We start from the raw sequence: 25,862 nt of genomic DNA on the forward strand, positions 1-25,862 counted from the left end.
GCTGCTTTAATGCCTCAAGGAGATGTGCTTTATTCACACCAATATTCTTTGTCAAGTCCCCATTTTGAATGCTTTGCACAGCCTTATCAAGTTTATCAGCCAAATAATTTTTCTCACTATTCTGAAGCAGATCCTGTAATTAAGATAGGAGGCTTACAGAAAATGTCTAACTTTTCAAAATTCTACTCATGAATAACAACAAAAGAAGCTTAGGTATATAAATAGGCCCATAAAGAATATTTTCCAAATAGTATTACTACACAGATTTTATGTTTAAGTATTCAATACTTCATCATTTTAAAATATTAACCAAGCAATACAATATAAAATTATGGACTTCCCAATCACTGAATACAGGAAGAAAACAGATATTTATGAAGTCAAAGTTTCAATGAGACCAACAAGGAAAATAACACAGCACTAACAGTTATCACAATTTACCTACATCAGTAACCCGATATAGATCTTTGAGTACATTCTGTTTCTTCTACTACAGCAGTGAGTGTTCATCCAGCTGATAGGAGACTCTGGGGAAATCACTGCTTCCCAGTCTACTCTATTTCATACACAAAGGTAAGGTTGAAATGTTGTTCTAAGTTCCTTGAAGAAACAGAATACAAATGAGTAAGAAATATATACTATTTTTAAAAAGTCTACCATCCTGGGTGCATAAAAAGCAATTTACCACTTAACCATAGTAATGTAGACCTAATTTATAGGAGATACTTTTCTGGACACAAAATAAGCAGGTTCACACTTCACATTAAGTCATCATTCAGTCACCTTTACTGAATAAACCACAACATACTAGACAAAGAGAATTTACAAAGCACAATATCATGCCCACATAACACAGCCCAATTCAAACAAGCCACATTAAAGTAATGCTTGGATACCTGACATTCACATGTGTGCTGGTACTTCCCTTGTCATCCATCAGATTCCTTGCCCCAACTGATATTTTAAAAGATTATTTTAATTAAACAAAAATAAATAGGAAGCTAATATGGTGCAAAGCATCATCCTAAAGTACAATCTCTATTTCCAACAATGCCCCTGGGTCCCATTTAGGCCACAAAGTAATTCCTAGAAAATAAAATATTGGTGGGTGGCAGCAGCCTATTGCTTTGTTTGGATATGTGCCAACAAAATAGATAAAGTAAGCTGAGATAGTAAACAGTATCCTAAGGGATTAGAACAGATTGTCCAGTGCAACTTTATTAGTTGCCTCCTAGTAAATGGGTGCTTTCTGATAAATGCCTACTATAGCTCCATCTTGTGAGTTACTCCTTACATGCTCTCAAAACTCCAAGTGGCCCAAGAGCTTAAAAACAAAGGCATATCTGACCTAGTGTGATAGTTGAAGCAGAATAGTCCTAGTACCAAGCTTGCAGGTATCCACCTGCCTTGACAACAGCAGAAAATAATTGTTTGCATATGATCAGACACAGAAATGCATCATAGACTAGTTTCTCTCTTTAAGGACACAATGGCTACACAAGTGTATGTAGATAAGTTTTTGTTGGCTTATTGAAAAAACTGATTAGCAGCTTGAACGTTACCTACCATAGACATCACTCATTTCCCATTCTGATTGTCATCAACAAAACTAGCAGTCACTTGTAGCATTCTTCACATACCAAATACAATTTTATTTCTTCATTGTATTTATGGCCTGCCTTTTCTCTGGAACTCAGATCTCTCTTCATGTTACCCCCTATGATGTATATTCAGCTAAGAGAGAGTAACTGGCACAAACTCCAATGTACACTACAGTTGAGGGGGAACTTTAAGCTGAGCCTTCCCAATCCAACACCTTAACAACTATACTGACCCATAAAACACAGGTGATATTTTTACTCCTCTCTTCTAACTCACCCACCATAACCTAAATTTGGGCTTTTGCCAAATCAGGGTAAAATGTCTCTTTTCAATGAATGCAGGGTTTGGACAGTTTGGGGAAATCAAAATCCTGCTGAGATGTGAATATTAAAATAAATATTACTCACCATATAGCATATGCTTATTCTATTTACTGCTCATTATACTCCCAATAGAATGTTTTTTAGCCACATCCTTTCATCTTACAAGTTACCTGGCAAAAACCTAACCTTTAAGTACATGTGTGTGTTTGTTTAGGAAAAAGATGAGCAGCAGCAAGGTGGATGGACTCAATTATAGTGGCGATGGTTACACCATTGGAAGACCTGAAGGATCACATTGGGAACAGACTGTCCTGGAGAAAATCCATCTATGTGGTCACTAAGAATTGACACTGGTTGGAGAGCACATTATCTACCTACCTACCTACATATGCAACTTATTTACTAGGGATGTGCAAAATGCTTTGAATTTGAAATGTCCTGTTTTGAGAATAATATGGACTGCATGGAACACTTTGAAGTATTCCAAGCTCAAAACACAGGTAGAAGTTCTGTTTCTATCTTAGTGTCTCAGCACTTCCAAGAATGTTTTAAAGAAGGCCATTCCCCACCTGAGGTAGTTGTTTTGCACTTGTGTGTTAAAAGTAAATATATGTTCTTAATTTTCTTATAAAAACAAATTATCAGAAAAGAGACAGGTATTTACAAGCTAAAATAAACATTAACAGCTTGCCTAAAGCTTAAAAGGGAGGAACCTCTATTGTCCAAAAAAACACAATAGAAAATTTGTTCTTCGTCCCCTAGCAAACTATGCCATTGTGTTGCAACCATGGAATGCAACACAAGACCTGTGTTACTGAGTGCATGTAGTATGGAAAAAATATTTTATATATCTCATATCTTCAAAAAAGTATTCTGAAGCCAATGCAGATAAAAACAATTAAAATAAATTGATCATTTCAGATACCAAATTTTTAAATCCTTTGCAGAGGAAGCTTCATTTTAAATCCAGATGTCACTAAAGTTGAGGTGACAATGACTGGCTTTACACAGGAAGGGGAGTTATTGATTAAAGTTGCACATAGCTACTACCTATGGATAGTATAGCTGAAGTCAGAAACATTCCAAATTTGCAGACTTAAATCTTTCAAGTAAAAGAAACCTCCATTCAGAATTTGGCCTATCCCCATTCCTAGTTTAGCTCTTCTATTTTCGAATAATACCTCTGTTTTTTCTGGATTCCTCTCATTTTATTTATTCACACCAAGGCCATTACTATGTATAGGCAACAGTTCAGAATCACTATTCAGTATTAAATGTGAGAGATTCACACTGTGATGACACTGAACCCCACCCTTAGCAACATGCTCTTCATCCATTTATGTAGAATAGGCTTTAAACCCTTCTGTTGAATGCTTGGGCTTCTGAAAGAAAAACTGTTACAGATTTTTTAGTATTATTATTTATATTATATTTGCTCTGTTAATATCTATACTTATATGAATGTATATATAGATAGTTCACACCTTGATTTTAAAATGTTGATAATGCCTAATATGCTGCTGGCATGTGCTGTTCAATGTGGCCAGCCTGCCTTGCGGGGCTGGTAGGCACATTTAACATTTTGAGATTATGTTAGGGGCACCCTCACAAAATGGTTTCCATGGGAGGGCTCATATAAATCATGGCTAACAAACCACAATGTTTCAGCTAAAGTCACACAAACTACATGTTGTCTTAGCCATTAAAAACTTTTTAACAGAGTTCAAAAGTTGATGAGCCATGTTAAAAATGTCTGTGACTACAACAAATATCAAATTGGCTAGGGCTTCATTACTTCAAAATGTGAAAGGATATGAAAGTTATTATACCCAAACACATGGAGCAGTCAGATCTAAGGCAACAAATGAAGACATACCTGAAAGCACACCTCACTAATCTCAAGTGTTAATTCTGAGTATGTACACCCAGTTCAGGGCTAAATTAATTTTCCAAGTAGGCAAGTCTCTTCCTACTTACTTTCAAGCACCTAGTTTCTTTCTCCTCCTCCAGCCTTAACTCTGACTATCCCAAAGTTCAAGTTTGTCAGGATGCCCTCTGATATTGCTTGCCAGGATAGGAGGAGGAAGAAACAGACACCTGATTGCAACACTTAAAGAGTAAAATCCAACTGAATTCTCTAGGATTTAATTCTTAAAACATAAGGCAAACTAAGGAATAGAGAGTGAAGACCGCTGTAAACACCATGACGGGTGAGAGTTTACTTGACCTTCATCGAAACTTCTGCATAAACATATTTAACGTCAGCCTGTAAGTCTACTATCTCTTGGGAACAAGACTCGGAGGGACAGTTCAGATTACCCCGTTTCCGTTCCACCCTGGTCAGGTCAATGCCCTCGTGATCTCTCCTCCATCTCCTGGTCCGGCGGCAGGCAGGCACTTGCTAACCCAGGCGCCGCCCGTCGGGACTGTGGTGCCGCGCTCTTCCTTCTCTCGGTGCAGCGCTGCGCGCCTGCCGCTACTGCGGCTTCTAGCGCCGTCACCGCAGGGACGATGTTATGAAACCAGATCCGACGCGTAACTCCGAAGAGCCTCCGCTTCCTCCCGTCCCGTCCCGCCCCAAAGACCCTGGGACGAAAAGAGAGGTGACCCCGGCGAGCCCCTGACACCTACCTCCGATACTTCCTCTTCTTCCTCTTCCTCCTCCTCTTCTTCCTCTTCCTCCTCCTCGTCGTCCTCATCCTCGTCGTCGTCGTCTTCCTCCTCCTCCTCCTCTTCCTCCTCCTCCTCGTCGTCCTCTTCTTCCTCGCTGCCTCCGCCGCTGCTTTCACTACTACTGCTGCAGTTGCCGCCGCCGCCGCCGCCGCTTTCCACGCCCGGTTGCCGCCGCCGCCGCCGAGTCCAGCTTCGCTTTGGCGGCGGCTGAGGAGGCGGTGGCGGCGGTGACGACGACGACAACGGCGGGGGTTGTTGCTGAGACGGGTCGCTCTTGAGAAGGAGGTCGCAAACCCTTGCGAGCCCCTCGGCCGAGCACGGGGAAGAATCGGGCTGCCCCTCAGCTCCGCTGCCCTTCACCTCCGCCTGGGCAGGAGGAGGCGGCTCCATGGTTGCTCGCGCCACCGCTGGCCTCTCTGCTCTCGCAGCCGGTCACCTCCAGGGCCGTCCCGGGGCTGAGGAATTCTCGCGAGATCCGAAGGCCAGCGGGGCCCGACCCGGCTTGCTCCTCTGTTGCTGCCACCGTCCTGCGCTGCGATCTGCCCCGCCCCGGCTTTTCGTCAGCCTCGCCGTTCCTCTCGCGCAAGCGCAACCACACTCTACCGCAGCCGGAAAAACAGCAACTCCAGTCCTTGGCTGTCCTCTGCGCAGGCTCTGGGGTTTGGGCTTCCGCGTTTGGAGCGTGCGTCATTGCCGTGCGCCGTCTCGCAATGGGGCTGTCGTTCTTCATACCTTCTGAAGGCTCTCGTCTTCTCAGTCTGGATCTTAAGCCTGTCTCTTTTCCTTGATGGGGAATATCACTGGACAAGAAGAAAAAGGAAATTTCTTTTTTTTAAAAGGAGATGATCTTAAAAACGATAACAAGACCGGGTCCGTTCGTTATGCTAAGCTGTTCCTTTAACTATGCTTTATTGAATAAACCGCAGTTTACTGGGTTCACATAGTACACTTAAGCCATACATCATGATTTGTAAACCGGAATGGTTGTGCTCATGTTACCCACAAAACCAAAGATATCACAAGCATGTTAGATGAACCTGGAGCTACCCGGTCGTGACTGCAAAAATTCGGACAGTTTTCTGAATCTCTTTGCTACTGCCTAGTGGGTATTTGCAGTTCTGATATGCTAACCCTAGTTACCTAGGGTTAGCCTTCAGATTAATTGCCGTAGTCTGATCAACTTAAATTCCCAAAGCTCCTTCATAGTAACCTCAGAATAATTTTACTGTTCATTTACTATGTACCTGTTTGTGGGCTTGCTGCAGGAAAGATGAGGTATAACTAATAGATAAAATGTATAGATTATTGTCTGGAGGTCACTATTACTTATTAAATTGCCTTTCTTTACTTTGACTGGCACAAGCTGCTGAAAATCAAGGGTTACTGAAAATCGATGTGTTAAGCTTCATAAGTGAACTAACTATTGGTGTTTGTAAACTATGACATATGGTTAAGCACTGTGAACTAGGCTGCTGTGGCTTATTCAAGAAACCCTGGTTTAGCACATTATATAATCCAACACCATTGAAAGATTTGAAGGACCAGCTTCAGGACAGATTGTCACGGAGAAAGTCTATCTGTGTGGTCGCTAAGAGTTGACACCAATTTGATGGCACATATCTGAATTTCAGTGCTTAAAATCTGAGAATGCTTGACAAAGGCAATAAATGGATAGCTTAGGACAGGGCTTTCTTCTCTTCACTAGTCATTCAGCTGCTTGGCTAAGAATGTCAGAAGAGAAAGATATCTGAGGCAGTATGATAGTCCTGTCAGGATTTTATCATGGATTAAAGCTCTCCCTTCTCTTCTTTCCAATGTATGTTTCAAATTATGCATTAATTAGTCGTGCCTTGTTGAAAGGCACTGCATACCACAGATAACTATTTGGCATCCTGTGATATGCATCCACAATTATATATTTATTTAAAGTATTTAGAACCAGCTTTACAACTAAAATGCTCAACGTAGATTATAACAATGATTAAAATAAGTATATGTTAGAGAATATTCCAGTGTGTTATATTGATAAAGATGTTGGATTAGGTCTGGGGAGACCCAAGGTTCAAGTCTAGCCACAGCAGTGGAAGCTTACTCTCATCAGTGACATTGGGCTAGTTGCTCTCTTAGTGCAGCCTACTTCAGAGGGTTATTGGAGGAAACACTGGAGAAGAGAATACTTTGCATACCATTTTGCAATCCTGGAGGAAAGATGGAAAATAAATAAATATGGGGGCTTGCCAGGGAATATTCATACCGTAGTTAGATGCAAGTGAGGAAAGGCCCTAAGAAAAAGGCAAATATTGTCAGTGTATTAAGGGCCAGTAGTAAACTGTCAATAATCATTCCCACAAATGTATCTTTAAGAGAAGGAAAGGTGCCCTAACAAGTTGGAATTCTTGATTTTAAGAGCACTGGTTTGCTATCTGTTTATTTTGTTTGTTTATTGTTCACTGCCAGAAGTCACAGTTGTTTCTCACAGTGGTCCTTGAGATGTTCTTCCCTTTCTTCAGCTCCCATAAGGGTCCAGGATAGCTTAAAAAGGAATACTGGATAGCATTCTGCTAATGCAATAAGTGCAGAAATATGGTTCATTTTGCCACCCTTATTGTCACTATGTAGGCCCTAATATGGGCTCATAAATGTGTTTGGTTGGTCTCATTTTTTGTCTTTCTCCAGCAGTATTGTAGACATCTCTTCTGATGCTTCATTTCCCAGAACTGCTCAGAGAGAGAGAATACTTAGGCATAATCCTATCTAAGGCCATTACCGCTCAACCATTCCAGCAACTAAGGCCTCAGTCAAATTACCCACTGCAGTATCATCATATGTATAATAATATTATAATATATAATATTATATAATAAGTATAATCAGGAAATTGCCTAAGTACCTCTGAAAATCAAGTCGATCTGTCAGTTGCCTGGGGTAGACCGATCTAATAGGACCTGCCTCTCTACCAGAGTGAGCAACAGTGGAAAGCTCCAAAGCAAACGAGTGATCTGGGATAAGGGATAAATAATGACCTTCAGGCCATGTTGCATCTGCCCTGAGACAAATCCAGATCAAATCTCTTATGCTGAACCTTTGATAATCTGGATGGGTCCATGGCTCAGAGAGCTGTCATGGTGGTCATGAACTCCTAAGCTGCTTCAGACCCCTCATCAAGAGAATGCAGATTGGAATTCCCCAGAACATCAGTCTAGGGGATTCAGTCACCAACCTAGCAATGGCATCTAGCAGCTCAGGCATAGATTCTGCTCTGCAGCACAGAGGTCACTATAATGGTAGCAGCAATTTCAGCTGTCCCCTAGCACCTAACTTCATAAAGAGAGGGTCTCACATCTGGCTATTTATGATGCATTGCTTCTAACTGCCATAAGAGCCTCCCAAATAACAATAGCTACTATATGCACACACACAAACAGGAATCATGACTGATGTCAAACCTGAAATCCCGATGTCTCCCAAGGGCAGCAGAGGACATAATTGTGACCTAGGGCCTTTCTCCACTTGCATGTAACCATAACATTTCCTGGCAACTTCTTTATTTGCCCTTGTCCCCATTAAGTTGCCTTCATCTAGTCCTTAGTCCATGGCTGTGATAGGCTTAAAGTATTTCTAATTGTTTCAGTTTTAGGGTAGGGTTTTCCCCCTTAAAGTTACAACAGTCAGCAACAGTTTAAGGATGAGGACAATCTGCCATGCTTCCCAGTCAGATGTTGCTGGTGGCATATTCAAATCAGTAGGGACTGGGATGGTGCCATCACCTTTTGGTCATTTTGAGCTGGTGCTCTGCAAGGCCCTGGGGTCAAGAATACTGTCTTCCAAGTCCTTTTTTTTTTTTTTTAAATCCCTGGAGTGGGAAAGAGCAGGGGACCACTGCTGGCTGTTCCCTATTGACTCTAAGCAGCTGATCAGTGGGATAAGAGCTGTATGATAAAGGCATTCAGTATACAAACCTGCTCTCAAAAAAAAAAAAAAATTGATAGGTGGCATGGGAGAGCTGCCTAGTAAAGATTGCTTTTAGGATAGCTTGTTTGGAGTACACATTCATTACTCTTTCAAAAGAGCTCTAAAACCCATATGGAAACATGCTGCTGATTAACAGGGTAGGGGCTATTTCGTAAAAACTGCTTTACTGGGCAGCCCCACCATGCCTATCAGCTGTTGCACAGCTTGTTTTCAACTAAATCTTCCCCTTTTCTCTTTAGCATGCAGCCTCCTCCATGTTGCAAACTAGCTGTTCTGGGGTTTTTTTGAGGGTGGGTTTAGTGCTCTCTCAAAAGAGCATTAAACCTCTATCAAAGCAAGTCCACTAAACAACTATAAAGAACCATAGAACTAATTCTGCAGAAGGCATGCAGTGGCAGTTAGCAAAATATGAATTAAGCCCAGGACTAAATGAGAACAATAGAAACTTAAATTGGTTCCACCTTAACTCTCTTTGATATAAGGGGGAAGGAGGGAAAACACTGTCAGGCCGTCAAGAGTCTGTTACTGTAACCTCCAGTAAACGCTGGGGAGGCTGTTCTACCTTGAAGCACTGACATCAGCTGGGGGGATTGCTTGGTAAATCCAGGAGTCCTTTCTGCTTTATAAGGCATGCCGCCATGAATCCAGTGATAGAGCTTTTGATAGATGGCTGTAATCTTTTGTCAAAACCATCTACCAGTCACAAGTGTTTTTTGCTGGTTGATGATGTAGGGAAAGGAAGAGGACTGTAAAGCCAGGGGGTTTAACCATTGGCTTTGCTTGACAGGTAAAATCTGGACTTCTGTTAGTAAACCAGAAGAGAAGCCATAGAAGCAGGATAGGGATTGGGAGTGGAGGCAACAAATGTTACACTGATTTAGTTTTCTGTTGGCTCAGGGTTGGGTGGAAAGCTCTTAAATTAGTATGAGATATGCTGGCTGCTTCCTTGGCAGAATACTCTTCCCCAGAAGTACAGTTTATGCAGCCCTTAAATCATTGCTGCTTCAGAAACAAATCAGTTTAGTTTCAACAAGCCTTTGGCCCCAGATGATTGATCGTGGGTGCCTATCTTGAGTTTTATCTGTTGTTTCTGATGGGAAAGGGTTATTATGAAATTGGTTCTTTCCTTCCTTCCTTCCTTCCTTCCTTGTTGTTGTACACCTCCCAAAACTTTCAGGAATGAGAGGCAGTTATAAGTACAATACTGTAAAATAATATAATTAAATTAAATCTCGTAAATAGATTTGAAATTTACTATGGTTGATGTTTCAAGGGATTACTGGCTAGATAACATGAGATTGTAACAATTCTTTTCCTAAACAGAAGGGGTGCAATGAAACTTGCAAGAAATAGATGGTGAAAATACTTGGATAACAAGAATTTAGGTCAGCTTCTGTGAATGAAAGAGGAGACAGCAATAATAAGGCCTTGTCATTGATTTATTTGCAACTATGTATCTATCTCTACTTACGTTTATTACTCATTTAACTTGCATGATATTGCTACAGGGCAAGTGAGACATGGTAAAAAGCAGGCATGCCATGGCAAGCTATACCTTGCTGTACTGAGGCCTTTCTCCTAGTTACATGGGTAGGACTAGCAACATGGCATTTTGAAGATGGCAATGCATGTTTAGGCAAAGGAAATGTTCTAGCTCAGCAAGTTGCTTATGTTAATTTTTTCTTAATTAAGCTATTGCTCAATGTGATTACTAGTATTAAAAAAACATGTAGGCTGCTAAGGGGATTGCATGGCCCTAGGAAATGCTGAGGTATGTTACTGATGTAGTTGTTGAGTACTGTTAACTGCCTTTCCAGTTACTTGGATACTTTTAAGGATGATTACCTGCTGAGTCTTGTAAAAGGCATCCGGAAGAGTGATAAAATGCAATTATCAATTCTTTTCCACCTGCTTTTTTACTAATTCCTAAATTATTACATTTGTGTTGCATCCTTATTCTAAAGGTTTTCCCAGTTTTATCCATTTTGTGAGCTTCGTGGTTGATTTGAACCCAACATCTCTTGCAACATTTTATCTTTCATGCATCATTGGATTTTGGTAAACAAAGACCAGGGGAAATTTTATACTCCAAATATAATAAGCAATTCTTCCTAATCCAAATGTGCATCATGTTGTTTAGCAGTTAGCATAGCTAATGATTTACCATTTTCACATAAAAGGAGGCAATATGGATTTAAGACAATTCCACAAGAAAGAGTAGACAGAAAAAGATATATCTCATTCCTAGAGATTTCCTCCTCCTCAGTAAATATTTTCATGTGTCATATTTGTCTTTGCATGTAATAATGTATGTGTGTGTAATATAGGTAGGTACCTGCCAAAATCCACAATCTGTAAAATAGCAAAGACTTATAAAAATATCCCACCAAATACTAATACTCATGGGAGAGCCAGTTTGGTCTAGTGGTTAAGGCACCAGGCTAGAAACCAGGAGACTGTGAGTTCTAGTCCTGTGACTTGGGCCAGACATTACCTCTCAGCCTGAGGAAGGAGGTAGTGGCAAACCACTTGCTGAGAAAACTGCAGGGACTCATCCAGGCAGTCGCTAGGAGTCAACACTGACTCGAAGGCACATACACTATACAATATATATATATATTTATTTATTAATGGAATAACCCTGAATGTGTATCAGTACAGTGCATGTGCCTCTTGGATTGCAAGGTAATCTCTAGATTAGGAACCCAAGCTTGCCTAGAATAGTGTGAGTACGTTTGGGATAAAACTGCCTTGGTTGCAGCTGTGGACATACTGGCTAAAATGTGCTAAAGCTAATTGGTACTGTTCTTACCATTAGGGAGTATTGTATGTGGCATAGGTATGGTTAAAGCTGGTACCCTAGGCATTCCTCTATTGTACTAAAAGGTGTTGCATGAAAGCCTCAATTGACCAAAGTCATGATGGACATTGGTTAAAATCTATGGGCCATCAGGTGACACCCATGGCATATGGAAAATTATGACTTGGAACGTAAGGGAAGCAAATGATAAAGACCATGAAAGATTTAAACAATCTGAAGAGAAACCAGAGTATTAACCTGTTCTTTAAATGTTTTAAATAGATAAAGTATTAATTTTTAAAAAGAGCATGAATTAAAGAATGAAATGAAATGAAAGTAGGTATGTTATGTTTGTGAAATTAAGAGAAAAGAGGGCATAACAGATCTGAATGAAGATATTGTTATATTATGGAGTGGAGATAATGAATACATGCAGGGAAGTGAAGATGTAAGTTTAATTATGAATGAAAGGATTAAAATGTAAGTCAGAAAGTATGAATTGGTGTCATCTAAGTTGTGGGTGTTTATGAAGGTAGGAATCTATAGATGGTTACATTCCATGGTATTAATGGAAAAGTTGCAGGCATAATCTCCAAATATTTGCCAATTCCTCTGTGGTCATAGTTCCCAAATTGTGTGATGTGGCACCCCAGGGCACTACAGCAAACTCATGGTGGTGCTGTGGGATCACAAATTACTAGCTCGAAGTAGTTCACAGTTTTGGCTGTGAAAAAATTACAGAGACAGTAAGAGCACCTTAACTGAGAAAGTTTGAGACTCTGCTCTGTGGGGTTACATCACATTGCGCACCCTTGTGCACCCTCCCCCACCCAACAGCAGCCACCCCAAGCCCCGCCACATTCATGCCATGCCTCCCTCACCACTCACACACCCTCTCTGGACACCTGCACACCCCCTCGCTCCCTCTCCCACCTGCCTGCCATCCTGCTTGCAAGCCACCTGGGACTTGCAGATTCAGGCTGGCTTCCCCACTGACTTTGGTTGCTGGAAGCCAGCAGGAAGTTTCAAGGAACTTAACAACCCGTGATTTTCCCTTAACAATGGCAATGGGAACTGCAGGGATTGCTGTCACTAAATGATGCAGTCACATGATGTCACACTTTATGACCACATTGCTTAGTAACCAAAATTCCAGTTCCAATTGCCGTCATAATTTGAGGACTACCTGTACTTCAGTGCAGAACCACTTGCTTCCCATTGATATAGTCCTTCATGTTTGTAGCTGAAAGACTAGTGTAGGCCCTCCAGGATGGAACATTCTTGCAACCCACTATCACCTGGGCTATTTACAGGCTCTTGCAGATCTTTCCAGCATAACAAAAAAGGTTTCTATACCATCTTCCTCACCTGTATAAGTACAGTAATACCTCAGTTCACGAATGCTTCTGTTCACGAACAATTCAGTTCGCGAACAGCAGCGTTCGCAAAATTTTGCTTCTGTTCGCGAACTCCGCATCGGGTGACAAACACGACCCGTGGTCATCTTCCCTGCTCTGACATGTCGTGGCTTCCTCTAGGTGAGATCGTGGTCGCAGACAGACTCTTGCTGTGAAGCTTTTTGGTGTCACCTCAAGCAAGGTTAGTGTTCTCTCTCTTCATACTGTACTGTACTTTGTTTCATATTTTTGTGGTTAAAAAAAAATACATATGGTTCAGAACGGATTAACCTTATTTACATTGAACCTTATGGGGAAATTTGATTCGGTTCGTGACCAATTTGGTTCGCGACCAGAATCGTGGAACAAATTAAGTTTGTGAAACGAGGTACCACTGTACTATAATCTGCTACGGACTCTCTTTAGGTACAGGGGGCTGGAGCTGGGGAAATACCTGTTCCACCTCATCCTATCACATCTTTGATTAATGCCTGGAATCGTACCTCTCTCTTCCCTTGCTGTGTCTCAAGCCAATCATTGCATTTCAATTCTCTTTGGTGTCTTTCTTTTTCAAGACTATGCACCACAAAATTTGTATCTTTTTGCTGCTGTCTAAACATTTCTTGGGACAGCTTTATCTAATCCTTTTCCCTTTCTGGCTGCGATTGGGTGCAGGCTGAAGACCAATTACAGGAAGCAGCCTTGCAACCTTGGATTTAGCACTAGGGTCTACATCCATGGGGGGCTGCCCATCTCCCACATCTGCCATAATAAAAGATTCTTCCTCCAGAGATTGAGATTCCTTTTCCATTCTCACCAGTACAGGGAGAATCACCTGAACGTTTGGCTTGGCTATGGCTTATTTAATTTGCACATCTGCTAATTGCCACATAAGAGAGCAGGACATTTTAGTCCAAGTTCTCAAAGCTGCCACCAACATTTTTATGAGGGGCTGGGGGTGCTTGGTATTTGATCCAAAACACAACACAAAAGACATTTTATGTTTTTTCCCCCTCTTTTATAAAATCAGCAAAGCAAAGCAGCTTTGTTTTTCGGTCGCAGTTCATTACAACAACTAGCTAAGCAAGCCAAATTCCTTTCTCCTCACCCTCCTGCCTTGTTTACCAATAAATAGCCAAGAAGCAGTGATAAATCCATAAAGCAAAGTAAAATCAACAGAGATTTGACTGTTACATAGTTGCCAAACATTCTAGGCTAGACTACTTCTGTAAAGCTTCCCTCTACTGTTGAAATCTACCATCATGTGTGTCGTCTAGTGCTAGCTCAATATGCACTTTGCTACTTCTACATCCTACCCCTACTTTATAATTAAAGATAAGTAAGGGGGTTAATTACACCGCCTGGCATTTTCCCTGAGTCAGTCTTTTTCTCTGGCTGGCAGGATGTGGATTTCCTTCTGCCTTCTTCAGCTTTCCACAAAAGCCATCTGCAATGGGTAGATTTGTCCAATGGCAGGCTTTTTCTTCCTTCAGTGGATCATTGGACCCATTCCGCACTTATGACCACTTCAACAGTCTTGCCCAGAGCTCTTCTGAAAACAAAATGTCATCAGCCAACAGTACCTAGAATCCATATTGGTCTTCCAGCCATTACGCCTCTATTTTTTCTTGTTCTTCTTCCCAGAATATTTTTCTTTAAGTCTGTGGCTTTCTATTCCTCCTTGGGTCAGCTCAGCAACAGCCCCCCTTTTCTATGGGAAACTTAGGAAAACCTGTGCTGTATTTGTACCCTCTGGGTCTGCTGTCAGCTAAAATGAACATTGCAGCTGGGTACGTATGTGACAGGATAGCAGGGAGCCGTGAGCAACCTCATGTTGTGATAGTGTCCATGTTTTTACCAGAGATCCCTGTAGCCATTTGCATTTCTCACCCAATTCTTTGTTTCAACAGCATTTTCTAGTTGTCTCAGTGAATATAATCACTGGTTATATTTGAGAGGGCAACTTTATTATTCCCATTGGTTTTACACATTAGGTGACCACTAGGAGGCAGTCTGTGACTGGCTTCATCCTTATTTCAATTCATTAGGTACATGCAGTCATTATAGATAGTACTAGATTTTATAATTACCTCTCTGCCAGCAATTGAATTCCTGGGCCATTGTGCCTTATTCTGAACAGTGCATCCAACTTTAAGAGCTATGAGGACTGGTTAACAAACATTTGCAAGATATGGATTATTCCAATTTTGTAACTACTACAGTAAACCGTTTGATATATTTGAGCCATACTGCATCTGGCAAATGAGCAGTTGCTCCAATTCCATACTGAGGAGCATCACATATCAAGATCAGTTATTTATCAAATCTGGTTATTCTGCACCAGTACATGAGATTAGAATTGCTTAGAATTCTCAAATGCATTTTCTTAAGACACTCCCCCTTACCTCATGATAGATAGATAGATAGATAGATAGATAGATAGATAGATAGATAGATAGATAGATAGATAGATAGATAGATAGATAGAATTTACCTACAGTAGATGCTTTGGAAGTGTTGCCACAATTTTCAGTCCAATTATACAGTTCAAGAGTTCTGATTTTTTGTTTTCCCTCATGGTATATAGCCCAAGACCTTCTGCTCTATCTAAAATATGTCCATTGTGGTGATACAAAATCACATTGAATCCAGTGAATCCAGGTTGGGGAACAAGGGCTGCTGAACTAATTACAGCACTTCTATCAAGACTTAAGAGAAGCCTGAACCTCAACTGAATATAATTACATGTTTATAGTTCAGTTCACCATTTTGCTCTGGTATTGTTAAACCTATCTCTTTCCTCTACTAGCCTCTTCCACTTCTCTTCTCTACATTATTTTTCAGTTTATACGTCTGAAGATGGGATCTCTTCTCTCTCTCAATTGATTCAGATCATTTAGGGAGACAATGTTTATAAACAACATGGGATAAAATGTAAGTAAAATTAAGTTGTCCCTGGAATCCTCAGTGGTAACTATTGTTCATGTCCAGTTGTGACAGAGACCCACAGGGTGAAATATCCTTAGTCCTTTCTCTCTCTCTGGGTTCTTTAGTTCTGGTTGTGTGCAATCGTGATGATAGAATAACTCAGGAAGCAAGTAGAAAGTTTTCGGCCAAGGCTTTACTTAATGCTCAAAAGGATTATGATAAAGCAAGCTGCAAATTAAAAATCACTCCATAGGACCAGACAATCAACATATAGAAGTAAAAGCAGGGTTATGAGCCCTCTTCACCTAAGTAGCCTTACATAGATGTGCTTTTGTGGCAAGAGGAGTGGACGAGGAAACTTCCCTTCGCACGGCTGAAGGAAGGCTTGAGACCACACTTTCTCAGGTGACCTGTTTAAGGTAGACCAGCAACAATTTGAGGTAGACAACACCAACACCAACACCAACACCAACACCAACACCAACACCAACACCAACACCAACACCAACACCAACACCAACACCAACACCAACACCAACACCAACACCAACACCAACACCAACACCAACACCAACACCAACACCAACACCAACACCAACACCAACACCAACACCAACACCAACACCAACACCAACACCAACACCAACACCAACACCAACACCAACACCCCCCCCATCCTCCTTTTCACTCCTCCAGGGCTAATCTTAAATACCTTCCCCAGATTGGCCTCCACCCCTCTCCACAGGTGTTAACAATTTAGAGCCCCACTTAGAATTACTTAACATAGTTTGTAAAGGTTACAATGCAGGATACAAACTGGGGCTCTTTCCCTCGATCTTATCTTGTTACAAAGGTTTATTACTCTCTAACACCTAAAGTCTATTTTCCCAGCCGGTCATAAATGCCTTGTCCACATCACACTGAATTGGGAGTCAGGAAGCTTCTTTCATCTACTACAGAGAACAGGAAAATATGCAAAAGGATGGTTATTTCTCCCAACCCTGGATCTCTGTCACACCAGTCTTTTGAATCAATTAATCAGTTGACTAATGCTTCAAAATAATCCTCATTTTAGGGACAGAATATTGCTAAAGCTGCTGAAGAATAAGAACAAATATGGTAATTTTACATGTTTTTTTTATTTATTCAATATGCAAAATCTGCTTCAGAATCACTGAAAATTTCATACTCTTATATATTTAATGACCTATAAAAACCACTTTCAAATTAGACTCATGAAAGAAAAAGTATGTATTCTTTCCAGTTGCATTACACAAATTACACCAGATGGGTGTCCCCAAATAAGATATACCTTTTTATTTTAATTTCATTTTATTGAATCAATGAATTCTATTTTGAGGGATTAAAAAAAAGCTAAAATTGCCCAATTTTTAAATACATATATATTCTGTATAATATATGTAAATGAAAAAACTTACCTTTCTCAGTTTCAGACTACACAAAGGACACATGGAGTGAGTCAAAGCACCTTGGTTTTCCAAAAACTATGAAATAGTGACTGCTTAACATGAAGTTTTTAAAGTTCTGGAACTTCCACATCCCTGTTGGAGATCTCTCTCTTCCATTAAAATGCAAGAGAGCAGATGAGTTTGCCCCCTCTCTTGGATTACACAGGCAGACATTTGGTCATAGATAAGCTGCCACAGAATGGTTGCATTGGTTGTATGCTCAAGGACAAGACTTGCAGTGCTAGCAATGACGTCAAGTCAGTCCCTTGCAAATATCCAAGATGCCTGTATGACTGGTGTCACAGCCTGTCACACCATTATTTTGATTAATGCTGGTAATACCATGGACATCTGGAAGTAGCCTCTTTGTGGGTTCACCCAACAAATAAACTTTACTAGTATCATGAAGGATGATAAGCTTAATTAACTGTATGATGAAAACTGAGTCTAATGAAGTCCATACAATCCATCTAAATGCAGAGGTGCATGGACTAAAACAATGTTGTACTGAAGACCAGAGAAAATCACAGTATGACTAAATGGATAAAAATACCAAGAATCAAGACCCAGAACTTCTATAATTAAGAACTCCCCAAATTGTGTTTTAAAATTATAACAGTATTCCAATGTAAAACTGATGAAAACCAGCTGGTCAGAATCCAACACTTTTAGGTTATGAAATGGGAGACAAAGAGGAACCCTGTAAGCTGGAAGTAAGGGTGTGAATGTAGAGTCCAAGAGCTTCTGTATTGTATAGCTAGCTATTTTATTTGCTGCTTTTTACCTGCTACTTCTCTCACTGTCTTCTACATTGGGAAATCTATCTGCATCAACAAGCTGCAAACTACTTTTGGTAACCATATGATTATTAATTTATATAATCTCTCTACTTATATTACTTGGAAAAATCATTTTGATCAGTGATGTGTTCCTCTAATTAGTTGTGCTGGAATTAAGACATGTATTAAAGGGACAACTGTATTCAAGCTTTGATTCAATAAGCCTATGTAATTGATGTATTCTGTGCGATTGTGAGTTCTCCGTGGTTTTCCCCTTCTAAGATGTACCATGTGGGGCTTCCAATGATCAGTCCTGGAACTGGTACTTTTTAAGTGGTTTATAAATTCTCTGGAACAGAGGTGAACAGTAAGGAAAAGAAATTTGCTGATGTTACCAAATTGTCCGTAAAGCTAAAATTAAAAAAAAATTAAAAGTTTGTGAAAAATTCCAAAATAAGCATTTTGGTGGATCTCTATGCCCCCTCCCAAGTAACATGGATCTAATCTGGCAATGAATCATCAAGAAATGGATTCCTCGAGTCATAATTATTATCTCAATGAAAATATTTAATATTTCACTGCTGTAGAAAAGGCTAATTCTGTGTCAGAGATCAATAGGAAGGGAATTGAAGACTACTAAAATAGTAATGCCCTTTTATGGTGTAACCTTATCTGGAATTCTGAGTAGAGCTCTGGTCAAAAGATCTAAAAAATATATGTACTGGATTACTGAAAACTTTTTAAGGCAACCAAATTATTTGGGGACCAGAGCAGCTTCCCTACAAGGAAAAATCCCAGCATGTAATTTATTTGTTTTTGTTTTGCTAAGAGCAAAAGGAGACAGAGACATGATAGAGAACTATAAAATTATGAGAGTATGAATGTTTTACGTCATCCACTAAATCTAAGGGGCTTTCTGAACTGCAGCCTTAAGCTGCTCAACTCCTGCATGTAAACCAGCTGGAAATGAAGCTGATTTAAGAAATCCCTATCTGGATTCCAGCACTTTCTCCACTTCAGCCATAATGATGTTTAGTCTGGACCACATTTACCACAGTCCCTGGTGGGTTCCCCTGCTTCTTTCACCGTCTCATTTGTGTTGGCAAAGCAAGCACCTACCGCTTTACTTTCACAGAAGGGTCTTTGAGGACATCAGGTTTCCATTAATAGACTGTTTGTATGAGCCAGCTCCATTGACTCTGCCTTGTCATGACACCTTCCTGTCTAGTGTGTCCATCAGTGGATTGGTCCAAAAGAAAGAAGAAAAAAAACAAAATATTTCTCTTACCACTGGAAAAGTCATAGAACTTTTGTCAATGTCACCATGGGAAAAAAAAAAGTCCACCATTTCATTGTTCTATCACTGTACTGATTTTAAAAAAGCCCAATCGTTAATCATTCTACTGGTGAACTTTTTTTTTAATGAAGGACAGCTTCTGGTTCAATAACCAGAAGGGAGGAGGTGTTCTTGCCAACAGCATACAATAGCCAATTGAAGTGGAAGGGTTTGTCTATAACAAAATGAAATTCAGCAGGTGAACTGGACCACACTGCTTTAGCCAGCACAAGTCTGAAGACACTACTTTCAACAAGTAGCAGGAAAGGATTAAGGGTGGGAGGAGATTGCCTTCTCAGTGGACGGGAGCTGGGTTGAAACATTCTTGTCGTTGAGAAATGATCAACAACCCCTATTCATACTGGGACAGGCTAGTTATGTGGATCACCCCTACATGTGAAGAGATTCAGGTCTAATAAATGGAAATACTTCTTTACACATCACATAGATAAAACACAAAATCTGCTGCTGACCTAGTGATACCTGCCAATTTAAAAGAGAACAGGGATATGAATGGCTACAGTCCTAAAGGTTGCTGTCTCTTATCTCTTCAATCACAAGCAGCTTACCTTAAATACGAGGTGCCAGGTCACAACAGTGGAAGAAGGCTATCACCTCCTTGTCTATGCTTGTGGACTTCCTAAATGTAGCTAGCTAGCCTTTGTGTAACACAAATTCTGGACTGAAAGGAACTTGACCTGATCTAACAAATACTTCTGTTTTTGTGGAATTACAATACTTATCAAGATCCAGCAGATGGCCATATTGTAGAGAGCAAGAAAGAGTTTTGATAGAAGAGAGGAACACACCTACACTACAAATTGAGCAAATTATTATGCAAACATTTGTTATCTAAACAAACAATAACTGAGGTGCTTTACTGTAGCCTTTGTTCTACAGCATGGAAGCAGAATTGCCCTTTTTCTTGACTTTCATGGCATTCATGTGGTGCTTTTTCGCACACCAGTCTCTGCAGATGAAATTAAGGTGAGTTAAAGCTCCTACAGAAGAGCATTTCACTATTTGCTCTAAACTGGAGGTAACCAATATATGGTTCTAAAATCCCTTCTGTGTAGCCCCAGCATTCCCTCAAAGTTTTGGTGGCACAATTGCCAGAATTGACAACATGGGATCCTGCCATTCTGAGGAGGGAAACAATAGTATAAGAGCTGAATTAGATTTTGTATAATTCAAATTTACAAAACAGCCCACTCACTGCCTCTAATAAAGTAACAACAGAAATCTCAAACCTTGCCCCTGTGGATTACACAGTGCTGCCAAGTCCCATTTGTATCACCCCCGTACACTGTGGCCCTTCAACCAAAATTGAGCAGTCATTAAAGGTGTTCATCACTGCACTAGACAAGTGAGCAAATTTGAGTCAGAATTGTCTATAGAAGCATTATCTAACCAAATGGAGAATGCACAATTTTTTTTAAAAAAAATGTTCCACGGTTGGGATAAAACATTCCCTTCAGAATGTTCTGTTGGCTCTTTTGGAGAGGGCTGAGAGAACAAAATTGGAAACAACCTGAGTAGTCCACCATCAAGAACAATTAGAACCCAAAATAAGCCCTTCCTCATGTTTCATCCCAGAGCCAGAAAATAATATCAGAGTGGTAGTTCATGCAAATGCTAGTATGGCCCAACCTATGGAAGAAATGACTAAAGGGATAATATTTTGAAAATGTAAAACATTTTTATAAAAAACCAAGGAAACAACAGCTACACACACTTTTTACATGCTTGCTGGTATTTTTTTCCCTCATCCTCTTGGGCAATTTTTCATAGGCTGGATGGTAGGCAGCATTAGTATTAAAATATTCCATTGGAATATTTGTTCCATTAACATTTTTGTCCCTCGGCTGAAAAATGAGGGAGCATGGGGCTTTTAAAAAAGTTTCTATTATTCTCTATGGCAGAATAAAGAACATGGAACGTAAAGCCCTGTTTAATCCCAAGCGCAAGGCAAAAGGTGTGGCATATTGAGAACACTTGGAAGATCTGAGCTCTGAATGATTCAAGCAAACACATCTAGATCATCCCAAGCCAACAAGGGGAGCATCTCCAGCTAGGTTGAGCTGGCCCTACCGTGCTGCAGGCAACCCCTGGAGAGGAAACATGTTGAAGGCAAGCACTGATTTTTTGAAGTGTTGGATCCAACAGGGGGTGCAGGCTGTCATGTCAGTAGTAACAGCCTGTTGAAGGTGTCAGCAATTAACAGCCCTCTAACCTACTTTTATTCCAGGCTGCAATAGGATTTTACTCAACACCTCTGCCATCCGTCCTTGCCCTCAATTTCACATATGCATTGCATCTTTCTTGTTTTCACAGTGTTAAAATAATAGGGCTGTGCATGGTTTGAAAAAAGATTCAAAATGGTTTGATTTGGACTGCGCACACAGGCAGAGCAGGACTCTGCTAATCATGAAAGCAGCTAGCCTTTTTTTTTAGGTTTCCACAAGAGCCTGATTTTTTTTTCACTTCTTAGAGCAGCTGTGCTTTTTTTCAGGCTAACATGGAAGTACAATATCCCATCCAACCTAGAAGTAGCCTTTTCCAAGTGATTTGAAAATAATGTATATCAAACCGATCTGTTGCTATATTTATTGTTTCCTTCAAAGGTACATATAACTATTGGGAAAGAGCTGAGCGCCCATCATCTGATGCCTAGAGAATTTATCAATTTTTAAATAAATATGACTATCTAAAATAATAAATAAAATGTAAGTCTGTTGTTTCAGAAACTGAGACCTTGCATTCTAGACCAAACAAACATAGAATGCTGTAATTTAGATAGAAAGGATAGCAGAAGAGTTAAACACCGGTTACTGCACTGCTTATTGATGATATTGTAGGAGAGAGCCATGTAGGTCTATGGTAGCCACAAATCAGAAGGAATCTGGTAGTGTCAGGTTCAGCCCAAGAAACTCCATGAGACAGTTCTGGATTTGCTTAGTTACTTTATTAGCTTACACCTGCTAGACAGAATCTTGTTAGACTAACTCTAACTCCCGAAGTCTGCAACTAAACACTACAAATTCCTTAGGGTGGTGCCAGTCTCATCCTCTTTGCTTTCACACACTCAGGCTGCAGGCTAAGGAGATGCTTCTCCCCATGACCTTGAACTCCTCATCCAAGTCCTCCATCACAGGTAGCACCTTTTCAGATAACAAGTTTTATTAAAAGGGATAAGCTTTTGAGACCTTTAAATCCTGCATCAGTATAGGTATTCCAGGCATCTGATGAAGTGAACTGTAGTTCACAAAAGCTTATGCCTTATCATAAAATTTGTTGGTCTGAAAAGGGGGTGCTACCAGTCCTGATTTTTGTTTTTTTATGAGTGAAGCCAAGATACAGCTACATAGGCCCATTTGTGTTTTCTCAGAACTGATAATTTTGTAGGGTTTTTAAAAAACTAATTTGAATGAATTTTATCAGATATAAAAGTGATCACAACAGCTTTATTGTATAATTTGGCAGAGATTTGCAACAAGATATAAAAAGGTATGTAAAGAACTTGTTAAGATTGTTTCCTACAATTCCAGGAGTTTCAGTGGCTGCCCTGTGCCACGTGGGGGTGCCAATTTACCTGAAAGCCAAAAGCAGGAATAGAGGCTGTCAATTTAGATAATTAATGTTGCTGAAATAAAAGGAAATGAGGCTGCTCCATCCCATATGTCTCACCTGTCAAATGCCCCTCCTTTTCCACCCAAAGCTAAACCTCATAGAGGCACAGCTATTTGAAAGCTTGCAGATATGCCAAATGTTATGCAAACTATGACACATATCAGAACATTTGAAATAGCACTCAATATTCATCAGAAGGATTTACGGATAGTTTTTAGAACCAAATTTGAGGTTGGTATTCTTTTGAGTTGCTCAAATGAGTTGCCATGATATTAAATCAATACTTTGACCTTAGTCTTCTTAAGATCAAGAAGGGGGGGATTTAAAAACTCAGAACAGTGATTTATGGACTGAACCAACTATTTCAATACAATCATTAATGCAGTGAAGATTTTAAAATTTAACAGGAAGGTATATCTAGAAGATTAAGACTAGGAGTTCTTTTAAAATGAATAATCTGCAGAGCTAACCGTTTATAGAAAGTATTAGTAACAGGTAACTGAGGATATTTCTTTCTCACTTTACCTGAAATATGATGTAAAATTGTGTGCGTAACTTCTAATTGTAAAAAGTCAAACTGTATTCTGAATTACTTTTCCCCACACTGACAGATCTGTTGGAATTACAATTCCTAGAGTTTCAAACCAACTAATATATGGGCCATGCTGCCAAGGAATTCTAGAATCCACGTCCAACATATCCAGAGGTCCTGAGGTTGGGAAAGTTTATTCCAAACCATTCACCAAAAATTGCAGATGCATTTCATGGCACGGTGATTTTCAAACTGTGTTCCATAAATCTGTGTGATTCTTTGGAAACTTCATCAGGATTTCTCTATAGGACTATGGCAATCTCATGTAATGTGGGAGGGAGGCAGCAGTGAATCATTTTATTCTTGAAGAATTTGTGGCTTGCATTTTGTTTCAAGTCTAGTGTTGGTCTGCCCATCACAAGCCTCCAAACTGAGAATCAGATGACACAAATGTAATAAAGATTGAAAGATTTTTCATACAAAATGCCTTGGTCTTTGTCATTCCCAAGCACATAACAGTCTGGATACATGAAGCTAATGGTGGATGCCAGTTTAGATTCTTCTGGGGAGAAATTTGCTAAAAAATTCTAGTAAAACAGAGAAATAACAGTGATAATATTATTCTAGGGGAGATGAGAAATACACATGCAGAATGGAATAATCCTGTGTATACCACAATTTAAAGAAGTTGCTACAATCCAAAGTACTAGGTAGCATTTAAATTTACAGAGTGAAGAAGGGGAAAACCATTTATCCATTTCTCATTTCCTGTATTTGATCATGAGCTGTAAAAAAATCACTCTTGTTATGTGACTTGTCGTTTCAAGAATATGTACTCCATAAACTTCCATGTTAAAAAAAAAATCCATTTGATGTTGTCACAGCTGCCCGCATATCAGGATCAGAATTAAATATATGATTTGCTCAATGTGCCTCTGGGCAGATCCACACTTTCTGCTTGGCCCATCGCCAGCATGGGTCACCCATCACTTCCTGGGTGCAAGAATGGATGACATCATCTTCCTCCCATTCCCACTCCACACCTATATTTCGAGCTTTGATTCAAAATTGCTGTTTTCCAATCTGAGCCATCTTAAGCCCTACAAAGCCAACAGTCTCCAGTGCTCCATTTCAACTGACTGCAGTACCTGGTGTGACTGCTTCCCTCCAGCTAGTCACTGCCTGGTGCGGCCATTTTGTCTGGGGCTGCCAAGCTAGGTTCTCACATTTTTAAAACAATTTTACAATTGATTCGACAATGGTCCATGAATTATTCTCAACCCTAACCCTTGATTTCTGCTCAGAAGGGGCGAAGAATGCTCCCCTTAATCACACAGGCCCAGTCCTGTGGTCAATCCACTGAAATCTGAAATTTCTGAACTTGGCTTAAGAAATAGCTGAGAACAGCATGGAAGGCAAAGCTTAGGCTACATTAGCAAAATTGTATGTATTTATTGAGTATGTGTTCTTTCCATTTCCATCCCCCAACATAGATTCTGTCCCTTTCTAATGAATATGTGTATGGAAATCCTATATAAACTTATTCTTCTTTGTTTAAGGCACCTTTTCCCTAAAGTGTTAGATGGGACAAGGTATTAATAATTGGGACTGAAGGTGTGCTTGCCATTGTGGAAGTTGTCTTCCCCTAAGCCCAGACCTCCCCCACAAAAAACCCAAAGGACCAAATAATGAGTGAGAGTTCAACTCCTATTACTTGATTGAAATGTCGTTCACTGCAAATGGCAAGTTTGGCTAAAGTAAAAAAGAAGTATAACAAAACCATTAAAAGTAGGTATGTATTATCATGGACTTTGAGGAAGCAGGATAGAAAGAGTATTGACACTTTTGAACTTTGGTGTTGGAGAAAACTCCTGAGAATATCATTGTGGGGGAAATGTAGTTTTTTTAGGCTTTTGGAAACTTGGCTAAACCCTTCATAAACTAAAGTATATACTTAGATAGAACAAGGTACCTGCCCCAGCCTGTACAGAGATACACCAAACTCTATTTAACCTCAAGGGTGCTGTCTAAACCACAAGACCAGTTGTAATGAATGAGAGAGTATACAAATACCATGCTTTGATAAGAAACACCCAAGTTACTCAATTGTGTAGATGCCTTAAATGTAAACTGCTAAATTATGCATCTTAAAGTATGTTAACTAGCTAATGAATATGCATATGGAAATCCTATATAAACTTATTCTTCTTTGTTTGGTACCTTTTCCATTAAGGAAATTCCCCAATGATAATTGAGTAATAAAGTTTTGTTGTATCTTCATCAGCCTGCTGGTTTTTAATACACAGACACACACACACACTATATGTGTGTGTGTGTGATTTTAATTACAATAGCAAAATCTAATACAAACTAAAAGAAAAAGAAAGAAAGAAAGGAAAGAAAGGAAAGAAAGAAAGAAAG

At 39.9% G+C, this 25,862-nt stretch overlaps 1 protein-coding gene and 1 long non-coding RNA gene across 3 annotated transcripts in view; one reads left to right on the forward strand and one right to left on the reverse strand.

The window, feature by feature from the left end:
- The window catches only part of ANKRD17 (ankyrin repeat domain 17), a 137,192-nt gene extending 132,020 nt beyond the window's left edge, over window positions 1–5,172 (reverse strand). Inside the window, exon 1 of one of the 2 annotated variants that reach the window (XM_088137998.1) lies at window positions 4,557–5,172. In XM_088137998.1, coding sequence (XP_087994124.1) covers window positions 4,557–4,988 — 432 coding nt within the window. In that variant the 5' untranslated portion in view covers window positions 4,989–5,172. The remainder of the gene's footprint in view (window positions 1–4,556) is intronic. The other variant, XM_088137947.1, reaches the window with a different exon arrangement.
- Window positions 4,391–18,200, forward strand: LOC112540932 (uncharacterized). The gene is made up of 5 exons (XR_003084966.2): window positions 4,391–4,528; window positions 12,909–12,969; window positions 15,612–15,701; window positions 16,771–16,814; window positions 17,144–18,200. It is a non-coding gene; the product is annotated as an uncharacterized LOC112540932 (long non-coding RNA).
- The last annotated feature ends 7,662 nt before the right edge of the window (window positions 18,201–25,862 follow it).

Source organism: Python bivittatus, unplaced genomic scaffold (genome assembly GCF_059951505.1).
Source record: "Python bivittatus isolate LINGU-HERP-01145 unplaced genomic scaffold, Pbiv_v1 ctg000000_np1212, whole genome shotgun sequence".
In the NCBI taxonomy this organism is placed as follows: domain Eukaryota; kingdom Metazoa; phylum Chordata; class Lepidosauria; order Squamata; family Pythonidae; genus Python; species Python bivittatus.